Source organism: Danio rerio, chromosome 3 (genome assembly GCF_052040795.2).
Source record: "Danio rerio strain M-AB ecotype USA chromosome 3, GRCz13ab, whole genome shotgun sequence".
NCBI lineage: Eukaryota > Metazoa > Chordata > Actinopteri > Cypriniformes > Danionidae > Danio > Danio rerio.
The window spans coordinates 38025900-38037957 of NC_141023.1; the positions used below are offsets into that span (position 1 = coordinate 38025900).

At 36.1% G+C, this 12058-nt stretch overlaps 1 protein-coding gene across 7 annotated transcripts in view; it reads left to right on the forward strand.

Moving 5' to 3' along the window:
• Positions 1-12058, forward strand: part of asic2 (acid sensing ion channel subunit 2) — a 666602-nt gene that overhangs the window by 568037 nt on the left and 86507 nt on the right. For all 7 annotated transcript variants that reach the window (XR_015479705.1, NM_214788.1, XM_087242453.1 and 4 more), the window contains 1 exon segment: positions 1239-1389. Coding sequence is in view for 6 of the 7 variants with exons in the window: in NM_214788.1 (NP_999953.1) it covers positions 1239-1389 (151 nt within the window). In the remaining variant the exon portion in view is untranslated.

Here is a 12058-nt window from a genome sequence, read left to right on the forward strand (position 1 = left end):
CAAGACTTTCAGAAAAAGGGGAAAATAATGTGAGACTGATGACAGCAGTCAGAGGAGAGAATAACATCAAATTTACTCTCAGCTCCATGGACGCTGTATTAGAAATGCCTTGCATAAGCGCTAATTTGTTTTTTGTAATTTGACGCAAAGATGATATACTACATACATAAATGCATTTAAATGTTCATACATTTAAAAAAAATATATATACTAAAATCTTTCAAGGATTTAGGATTTTGATGACCGTTAAACGCATCATAACAGTATTGTAAAAAGGGTCCATATGGTCAAACTTAACTCTTTAACTCTAATAACTAGTAAAATGAGCCTATTTCGCAAAAAAAAAAAAAAAAAAAAACTGCATATAAACTATTACATATCTAGGAATAACGTATTCCTTTGAACTTGTTTTGAACCACATGAGGGCAAATGCATGATTTATCTGATGTATATGACTTGTATTCTCTATAAGAATGTTTTGTGTTATTTCAAACTGATTTCTTTGTGCCGTGACTGCAGTGCACTGCCAATTATCACAGGGAACACATTATGATACGTACAATACAAATGGCAGACTGTGAGACCTATGAAAACCGAAGCCTGTAATTTGCAGTGCCGCAAATAAATGTTTAAGTAGGCAAGCGTCAAACCATTTCAAAAGAAAACACTTCAACATTACAGCTTTGACTACAAAAAAGAAAAAAAATCTTTTAGAACTGCCAACCCTAGTGACATCAAGTCCAATATGCTAATTATAGCTGTGTAATATAATAACTCTTGCCATGACCATGTAAAATATACATTTGGTTTTTTTTATCTGTGCAAGGAATGCCAGGAGGGCACACGTGGGAGATAAATATTGTATGTGATATGTAAACCACAGTGGGGCTGCATGCGTTCAGTAAACTCCAGCCAGAGGAATTATATCAATATATTATAAGCACCACCTAGAGAGAATGTTTCTCTCAGGAGGATGAAACAGACATCTTTACAGCTCAATAAATATACATTTTTGATACTGAATTATTTATGTACACTTCATATTAATGCTTTCAAAGTCTGCGGCCAACTTGCCTGCTAAGGCAAATGCTTTATTAGGAGTGTTGCTGTACATGTATTTGATGGTCTTTATACATATTCAGAATGCCTGTAGCTATCACAACCTTGATATGAATGCATAGATTTATAAAGAATTCAGTCAAGTGACATTCCTTCTCTCTTTTTCTTCTTGGTTTCAGGTGTTTACCCGTTACGGGAAGTGCTACATGTTTAACGCTGCCGAAGAGGGGAAGACTTTAAGGACTACAATGAAAGGGGGCACAGGAAATGGCCTGGAGATCATGTTGGACATCCAGCAAGATGAATACCTGCCTGTATGGGGAGAAACAGGTACACTAACATTGAATACTTTACCGTTTTGTGTGGAATCTTCATTGATATTATGGATTTTACTGTACAAACTTTACATCCTATCCCCTAAACATATCCCTTAGGCAGTGTGCCTACCAAATCATTTTACCCCCCTGAAAATTTCTAGTTCTTTTCTAAAACATTCCTAGCCGTGGGCACTTTTTGAGGCACAGAGTTTTTATTTATTTTTTTATTTGTATTTTATTTATTTTTGAGCTGGGTGATGCAGAATCGGTATGGTAATGTTTCCAGGTATTTTGTTTATTTTTATCTATTTATTTATTTTGACTAAAAGTGTTGACTCAGTCTAGTGCAATATTAATGTCTTCTCCACTTTTTTCTTTGCTGTTCAACTTGTATCAAGAGGGTTTTGACAGTTGGTTGGCGTGATTTTTCCTTGCTCTCCATGACTGGGTGGCTTGTTTAGATTTTTACCCAAAGTTAAACATTCTTCAACTCTTAGAAAAAAAGGAGAAAAAAATCATAAATAGTTAAAATAGTTTTTAAAGTTAACTTTTCTTTGAACACTGTCAAAAGTTCAGGTTTGTCTTTCATTAAAGGGACATTGTTGGACTGTCATAATGACTCCAGTCATTAAAATTATATTTTAAATGCAAAATTGAAGATAAACTTAATTTTTTTGTGATTTGTGATGTCTTTGTGAATGAATAGGTTGAATAGTTTCTTTTTTTATATACATACGATATGAGAGATGGTCATGATATTGTCAATGTTTGCTTTGAGGTTATGAATGCATGAACTTATCTCTAATCTCTAGAGCTGCTCAGAGAGTCACTATAGAAAATTTGTTTTTTTTTATTTGACAAGAGCTATTATCATGTACTCAAAGAAACTCAGTAACATAGAAAAAACAAATAAGTGTTTTAAATAAATCACATTAGTTCTGAAAAGTGTATAAAAATTGTACATTCCTTTAAATTCAATATGTTAAATGGTATTAGATTTAGATTAGATTTTTTCCAGTATTTATTTTTTGTATGTTAGTATATTTAGTTATTCAATACAATCAGCTGATTTTGATTGAATGGGCATCATCACTATTAGTAGGCCTATTAGTAGGCTCAGAAGGCTGTTATCATCCATCCACATGGTCAACCGGCTATAGATCAAATAGATCACATGCGGCCGGAAGTTACCAAGAATTATTTATTGAATTTCCTATTATTTGTATTTTATTAATGTCTACCTCTACCCCAACCCTAAACCTGTCACGGTGTTGATGCATGCGCTCCTTCTGTCATGTTGTCACTTGGGATTGTTTTGTATTCTTCCATGTACTGCTGTTGTGTGTTGTGATCACGTGATTCACTAGCTAGTATCAGCTGGTCTGTCTTCAGCCTAGCTGTTGGCACTTAGCTTCATCTATTTAAGAAGCGTTGTTTTCGTGCTTCATTGTCAGTTCGTTACTCTAGTTTATGGTTTCTCTGTGTCTCGTCAGGAACCTCGTTGATCTGGTTTACTTTTGGACTCTCGGTTACCCCCGATTCTGCTACTTCCTTTCCCGATGCTGACGCTTTTGTATTTGTTGCTCACTGATCATTTCTTTACTTTTATATACATTAAATTTAACTTGCTATTGGATCCATCTAACTTGTGTGTTTTCCTGAACGTAACAAAACCCAACTCTCACAGTAATGTAAAAACAGATCTGGATCTGGAGTCTTTTCTATTAGTGTAGCTGATTAACCATTTCGTTGGATGATAACAGAGGCACAGAAGGCCCCTACTGGCCCATATCTATCATCTGATACTCACTCATAACCCCCATTCAATGAAGTAACACTTGAAGCTGGTGATCCAATGAACAAGCATTTAGATTATTGCAAAACAATGTAAATATGTCACTTCACAACAAGAAGATCGCTGATTCACCTCTCGTCTGGAGTCCGTTGGCATTTTTGTGTGGAGTTTGCATGTTCTCCATGTGTTGGCTTGGGTTCATGTGCCATAGGTGAATTGAATAAACTAAATTCATACTGTATGTGTGTGTGAATAAGTGTGTATGATTGTTTCCCAGTAATGGGTTGCATCTGCTGTGTAAAACATGTACTGACTGAGCTGGAGGTTCATTCTGCTTTAGCAAGAATGTAATCTGCATATTTACATTTTTGAATGACTTCATTCGATGTGATTTATGTGCCATTTTGAAAAATGTTCTCAGTTGGTCCCCACAATGTAAGGAATACAAGGACCACATATACACACTACAACAGCTATCTTCCCATAAAACTTTCCATAGACATAAAGATTTGTATTCATGTTCTACAGGCTGCATATTTCCTCCTAACCAAACACCAGACATCCCACAAATGCATAGAGACTCCCGGATGCCCGCAAACGAATGATAATCTCCCGGAAATTGCGCGTCTCCTGTCCGGTGCTAAAATACGTTGTGCACTTTCTCCACTGCATCCCTCCCTATTTTTCAAATATGTAGGATACTCAATGCTCACAGGAAATTGCAATTTTACATTTTCGTTAATTTTTCAATCAACTACTTACATTTTTTTAAAATATTTTTTCCTCACAGGGACCAAAAAAGAGTCCCCACAAGGTCCAAATTAGCTGGTATTGATAAACTGCAATTCCAGACATTTGATCCCCACAACCTGAGGAATACAAAGCACACACACACACAATCCTAATCACACTCTGTACACTTGAGCTTCCCCTTGTTCAACATCTCTCCTCATTTGCAGGAGAAACTCTGATTGTCTTCCAGGTGTCTGATTTGGGCAAGGATTTGTTAGCACTTTCATTGCGACGCTGCCTCCCAAGAGACGCACTCAATATTTGCAGGAGAAACACACCTTGAAGAACAGATGCGATGCTGTAATGGTGTAGACAAATCCAGCGGGATTCATTATCAAATAGATCTTCTTGCATCCTGTTGAACTGATCTGATGCGGCTACACTTCTCTTCAACAGCAATACAACAAACTGTTGCTTTTTTGATTAGCATTGTGACACCCAGGCAAAGCACACGTTCCCTTGTAGTGTGTATGATATTTCAAAGAAGATGAAAGCATTTAGGATTAAGAGAAGTTGACATTGAGAGTTCCCAGTAAAAGATTCATTAGCATTTGAAAGGTTACAAGTTTAGCTGAGGCTGAATTCAAATTTATTCTGAGAAATATCGACATGCTTTTTTCCAACAATGAACAAAAGGAGTCAGATCGTGGTGACTATACGTTTCATCAACTGTTTTGCAGTACTGTCCTGTGTAGCAATGGCACCGATAGGGCCGGTATATAAATATATATACTTTTTTCTTGGATAATGTGAGGTATGTGGACAATAACCACATGTGACTTATAAAATATATGCCCTGAGGATACAGTTTGTGGCCTGAAATTATGCCTGGGGAACACCGAGCTGACTTCAAAGAACTAGTGGCAATGAAAACCGACTGTGTTGTTACATTGCATAGGCCACATTTTGTACTGTCTGAATTCAAAAGCTGTGCGTGAATACAGCAAGTGAACAACATCTGACTGAAATGATAGTAATCATTCTGGTTTGAAAAAAAAGGTCTCATTTTATATTAAGTGGCCTTAAACTATTATCTACTTACATTGAAATATAAATATAATATACTTAATGTATTGCAGAGGACTTCTGGTGCTACTGGGGTGGGATAACGGTAAGTTCAGGAAAAGGTTTTGTGGTATACAAAGTTAGTTAGTTAGTTGGTTAGTTTGTATGGTCAGCAGTACTCTTCAGTGTTTAAAGACGGACCTTAGTCAAATGATTTCTAATTTAATAAAGTTTACCATACGTTAACATTACTACAATAATATGGACTGAAAAATCTGTTGTAAATGCTGCTCTCCCGAATGTAAACATGTAAGCACCACAACCAAACTTACCGTTGTGGAAGATTTTCGCCTCATTTTGTGACAAGAATAACTTTCTTGTCACAAAATTTGCATTCTGACGTTACCTGCTAAGTGCATCTAAGTTACAGAAAAATGCGGTGGGTTTTTTTCTCTCATTCGCCGTGTGGTAACAAACATTGCATGAAAAATACACATCTTGGGGCATCTGCCGCAAAACATATGCCAGAGTAATTGCTGATTTGTTCCATAGTGATGAAGGAGAGTGAGTGAGTGAAAACATTTGGATAAAAGATTAAATGTTTGGGTGGTTCATTCTGCAGTGACGACCCTTGATAAATCAGGGACCTAGACAGAGGAAAATGAATGAATGAAGTGTTTTATCTTTGTAATAAAGAATGAAAATGTTACATTACAGAGCGTAAAATGTCAGTTGTTCAAAATAATAAAAAATCAAGTTTTAAGACACTCATGAGCAATTCTAACATTATGCATGAGACATTTTCACAATTTTTTTTCTACTTTAAATTAGGAAAATAAACATGTGTTATGTATGTGACCCAAAAACATACAAACTTTGTAGAAATTTTGAGAATTAAACTGCAAAACCCAAAAGAAACAATGCTAATCAAAAGGATAAGAGTTGCTCTCTATAGAACAAACATGATTTATTTGTTATTTGTATAAATACAATTGATGATGTATTTATGAGGAAAAGGCTTTGTTATGAATGTGATTTTGGCACATTAAATATAATTGTTTGAGAACATTGACAGAAACATTTTTGAGTATTTTAAAGTAAAAATTACTGTGTAAAACGTACTGTAAAGTACTAGTCTAGACAAAAACCTTAGAAAGGGTTTCGCTAATTTGGGTAAAAACATTTTTTTTTCATGGCATTTCAAGGTTGTAATTTGCATGGAATTGCTCTTCATACCATATTATTCTTTGACAAAACTATAAATGCCAACATTTCAGATAAATACATCTGAGAGTTTTTTTGTGGTATATCCAGGGCTTGACATTAACTTTTTTGATCACCAGCCACTGTGGCTAGTAGTTTTCCAACATTACTAGCCACTCGCCATTTTCAATAGCCACAATTTTATTGTTGAGACAATATATTTTATACACATTAAATATGACTTGGACATGCTAAAATTACTTGATTTAGATTTTGCGTTATCTCCACATGCCTCCTCATTCATCTCACTTTTGTGTGTCGTGTATGAGCTTGCTCAATAATCATGAGCAAATGGTTGGTAATGGTTTCATAGTATTACAATTGGTTTTTATTTCACATAGTTTTCAGGGCTCAAAATAAAGAATTTACCAATTTATCTCTGACCACACCAAGCGTAAACAATTAGTTATTTCCTAGCCACACATTTTAAATGTGTCAAAACATGCCAAATATTGCTGTAAAATATACTTTTTATTTAACAAAACATATGTACAGTAGGCGAGGCAGTGGTGCAGTAGGTAGTGCTGTCGCCTCACAGCAAGAAGGTCGCTGGTTCGAACCTTGGCTCAGTTGGCGTTTCTGTGTGGAGCTTGCGTGTTCTCCCTGCCTTCGCATGGGTTTTCTCCGGGTGCTCTGGTTTCCCCCACAGTCCAAAGACATGTGGTACAGGTGAATTGGGTAGGCGAAATTCTCCGTAGGGTATGAGTGTGTGTGTGAATGTGTGTGTAAATGTTTCTCAGAGATGGGTTGCGGCTGGAAGGACATCCGCTGCGTAAAAAATTGCTGGATAAGTTGGCGGTTCATTCCGCTGTGGCAACCCCTGATTAATAAAGGGACTAAGCTGACAAGAAAATGAATGAATGAATATGTACAGTAATCTGTCCTGACTGAAGATCCCAATCACCAGTTAACTACACATAAATGGGGAGTTAATCTCACATCAAAGCAATATTATTGTTAAAAATGATAATTAAACCATATTAATGCAAAACAAAAAGCAGGTAAAAAACAGTGATACTGAAAGGTTAATCACACACCCACGTTTAATGTTAGACCCATAAATAATCTGTTCAAAGAAGCAAAAGCAACCGGTGCAGCTTACAATAAGACAAATCTGGAACTCTTGAAAGCAGCAAGACTGTGGGTGCATGTTCATCACTATTTCTCTAGTCTATTTGAAAGAGAACCGATCTCATCAGTTGTATTTTTAGACACACTTGCTTTACGCAAGGAAATGGGAGTGTGCGCGACTGTTTAAACTCATGCACGCTCCCATTTCCTTGCGTGAATCGCAATCCCCTCAGTTGTTAGCACGAGTGACTATCCTCTCATTCGGTCTTCACCTGCTTTCTATAGCTTGCGCGAACACAAATAATTTTGTCAGTCAAGTTGCTTTTCAATTCTAAGATCGCCTTAGCATGCATATTGGACCATCCTCATTGTTGAACCCTGCTTTTAAGAATTATTATACCTCTGATTTTCAATCAAAAAATAACACAGTCATGAAAGAAAGAAAGAAAGAAAGAAAGAAAGAAAGAAAGAAAGAAAGAAAGAAAGAAAGAAAGAAAGAAAGAAAGAAAGAAAGAAAGAAAGAAAGAAAGAAAGAGAAAGAAAGAAAGAAAATAATAAAAAATTAGAACCAAAATTGTTCGGTTCACTTATTTCACAAATGTTTTTTTTTTCCTTTTTCAAAAAGTGTTTTAATAGGTACTAAGATATTAGATTATTTTATTATAGTTGTAGCTTGTATTCCTCCTACTCCTCAAAATCATCAGATCACCTGCTGCATTGTTTGCTTTATTCTGAGTCTAAGTTATCAAGCCCGGGAAGAAAGTCATCTGTCTACATCCATCATTCTCCCTCTGACATCCGAGCGTTTTTTGGAGGGCCATGGGGAAAAAGAGATGGAGAAATTGGAAATGGAAGCGGTGAAGAGGAAGTGTGTGCATGCATATGTAATACAATAAATGTGCTACGTTGTGATGAAAAAAAAAAGAATCTAGGCACGACGCAGGAGGAAGGTGACATGTCTGGAGCGGAGAAAGAGCCAGTGATAAACTCGCCATCATCTTCTTTCAAATTTAAGATGTGGAAAAAGATCCCTGAGCCTCACTGGATAAATGTGCAGCCGATCCGTCATTCTGACTGCTGCATTGTAACTCTGATGAATGCAGAGTGATGAAGAACTTATTCATTTTGAAAGAAGAAATGGGGAGATAAACAGTATATTATGTAGAGCAAGATTCTGCGTGCTTGAACTGGAATATTTATGTGCGTATTGTTTTTCTGAATGCAGCGGTGAGGCTCAGAAGTACATAATTCCAGTCAAACCCAGATCTCGACTTTGTTTTTTGTTTTAGTGCATTCACGGTTCTTGTTTCACTTTTCAAAGCACTGCATGTTATTACACTCCTGTTAAATTTGAATTCTTTCATAGTCTATATATTTATATTATTTTATAGTTTTAATAATTTTTAATAACTAACTCAAATCAAATCAAATCAAATGATGACAGTACATAAGATTTTACTATATATTTTTCAAGATACTAGTATTCAGGTTAAAGTGCAATTTATGTCCAGTTCAGACTGCATGATTTTCAAAGTAGTCATGTCACAGATGTTTCAACACTGCATGACTGTCTGGGGTAGCGTTCCACTGGTGCTGTGTTTACCCTTTAGCATAGATTGGCGACAGGGGGTTTCACACTGCATGACTTTAAAATAGGAAGAATCGCCGACAACTTTGTCCAAACTACGTCTCACAACCAAACACACACAAGAAGTGACATAAAAACTATGCAAGGTCACCTAGTATATCTTTTATTATTAACACATATTGGAAAAAGAAGCCCCTAGTGGGGTAAAAAAAAAAAAGTACTTATTTTGCTCACATGACCACATGGCCTTTATAGGGAATTAGCAACTTCTCCTCAACACTTTTTTTTGACCCAGTTGTGGTATTGCTCAGATGACATGTCAGACTCCTGCAAAATTTCTACTAGTTTTTCCTCCATTTTTTGGGTCCAAATAAACCGAAAAATGATAGTTTTTAACTTCTCCCAAACCTCCCACTGGCCTGCAGATACCCACACTAGTGGATGCTGCTCTCTTTAATTAGCTGGAGGTGATCGCCGATGTTGTTTTCAACCAGAACACATTTCACACGGCATGATTTGAATCACTGACAGCTCCAGATATTTAGCATGGCAAATATCTCACGGATGTCGGAGAATCAACATCGATTCTCTCAGATGGCGTCTTTGTTAGTTCACATTGTGTGATTGTTACTCATGTGAACGAGCACCGATTTGCCTGTGATTTCAGGCATTTGTCTGCTATTTCTCAAAACCTGTCGGTGAGTCAAAATCTAGGCTAAAATCATGCAGTCTGAACTCAGCATTAAAAGCTTAACTACAGGTTAATTATGCAAGTTTGGGTAATTACCAAATTTGTTCTGTAACAATAATTTGTTACAGAACAAATTATTGTAATACAATGACAATTATTATATTACAATAGTATTACAATAATTTGTTCTGTAATCATTTGAATAAAAAATATATATAATTTAAGAGGGTTAATAATATTGACTTCAAAACGGTTTAACAAAACTTAAAACAGCTTTTATTCTAGCCAAAATATGACAAATAAGACTTTTTTCCAGAAGAAAAAATATTGTAGGGAAACTGTAAAAAATCAATTGCTTGTCAAAATATTTGAAAAAGAAATCACTGGAGGGCTAGTCATTTTGACTTCAACTGTAATATGACTGTGGTAATCTTAAATTCTGGAGTACTTTGTCTCGCACTATGACCTTGTCTTTATACTATATGTTATAGAAAATCCATATTTTTAATTCATGAAATAAAGACATAGATCCATTTAATGCATATTTAGCAATAAACAATGCCAATAACACCATGCCAGCATGGTCAAGTAAACAAATGTCATTAATATTTGCTGCGTAAAGGGGGAGTTTGCATAAACATGAAAACTAAGACATCATTTAATCATCCTCCATTTGTTTCAAACCCATTCGAGCTTCTTTCTTCTGGTAAATATAAAAAAGAGATTAATTTTGAAGCCTGTTACAAACAGGTAGCCATTGGCTTCATTGTCATGTTGTTTGTTTGTTTGTTTGTTCATTTGTTTTTTCTACTACGGAAGTCTCTGTCTACCAGTTTTTAACATTCTTAGAACCACAGTCATTTTTTGTTAAAAGGAATAATATGCAAGTTCTTTCAATAAAACATCAAAAAATAAAAAAATCACAAAATCAATGTAATATAATTTAATGGCTTATGTACTGATATTATCCCAAATATTTGGAATAATATATGGACCATGTCCTGTGTGACATGCTTATAATGTCAAACACACTTCATATCTAGTTTGGTTTTATAGAAAACATGGAAACACTGAAGATGCTTTAATACATTGTTCATTATATTAGACCTTACAGAGCAGCATTTTAGCAGAGCCCTAAAATGTATTTAGATGAAGCAATGCTTGTTCTTCCTCACATTTCATGACCAGACAAACAAGAAGCAGTCGACTGTGACATAATAAAAGCTTCACTGCTTTCCACCCATGTTGTCCTTCTCTCTCAGCAGCAATTGTTTTAGCATCTTATTTATCTTAGATGGCTTTCAGCCTTACCTGCTTCATATTAATTAATTAATTCATTCATTCATTCATTCAATCATTTTCCTTCGGCTTACTCCCTTATTTTTCAGTGGTCACCACAGAGTGCAACCCCGTCCTGGGAAACACCCATACACACTCACAATCACATACACTATGGTCAAATTGGTTTATTCAATTCACCTATAGCGCATGCTTTGGACTGTAAGGGAAACCGGAGCATCCGAAGGAAGCACACTCCAACATGGGGAGAACATGCAAACTCCACACAGAAATGACTACTGGCCCACCTGGCACCCGAACCAGCGACCTTTTTGCTGTGAGCCAAAAGTGCTAATCACTGAGACACAGTGACGCCCCTGCTTCATATTACCATGATAAAATGTTTTGATTACTTTAGTTCATAGGTGCCTAAACTCGGTCCTGGAGGGCCAGTGTCCTGCATAATTTAGTTTCAACCTCAATTAAACACACCTGAACCAGCTACGCAAGCTCTTTCTAGGTGTACTCAAACGTCCAGGTAAGGGTGTTGAAGGAAGTTGGAGCAAAACTATGCAGGACACCAGCCCTCCAGGACTGAGTTTGGACACCCCTGCTTTAGCTCATCCATGAACATGATTTCTGCAAGACACCCAGATAGGATGTAATGAAGAAGACAACTCCCATGATTTCACACTCAGTCACAGCATCATCAGACTAGGTCCTAGTTTGGTGTTAAGTATATCTCTGTAGAGCTGAAAATGACATAGTCTACCTTTAACTAAAAATGAACCTCATTAAAGTTTGGAACCAAGAGCTCTTTTTGTTTTATTGGATGGATGTAATGTAATTTGGTTGAATCTAGAATTCTGAATTAGAAGTAAGATTTCTTGCATCTATTAGAATAGGTTGAGAGAGAGGAAGAGAAAGTGTGTATTTGTGTGGATGTGTGTGTATGAATTACTGTAGCTGCATTTCTATTATTGAGTATTCATACAGACCGTGCTGAAATGGTTTAATTACCCGCAGATCTCTGGACTGTCTGGATGAGCTGTTTGTCTGAGACGATGCTATTGATTCAGCAAGCACAGTGCCTTAAAATGTTCCAGCTGTATCAAAAGACCTTTTCATGTTTGTCTCTATGTTTGTTTGTTTCTTTTATGTGAATTCTTGTTTGTGCCTTCTTTTTTTGTCATCACTCT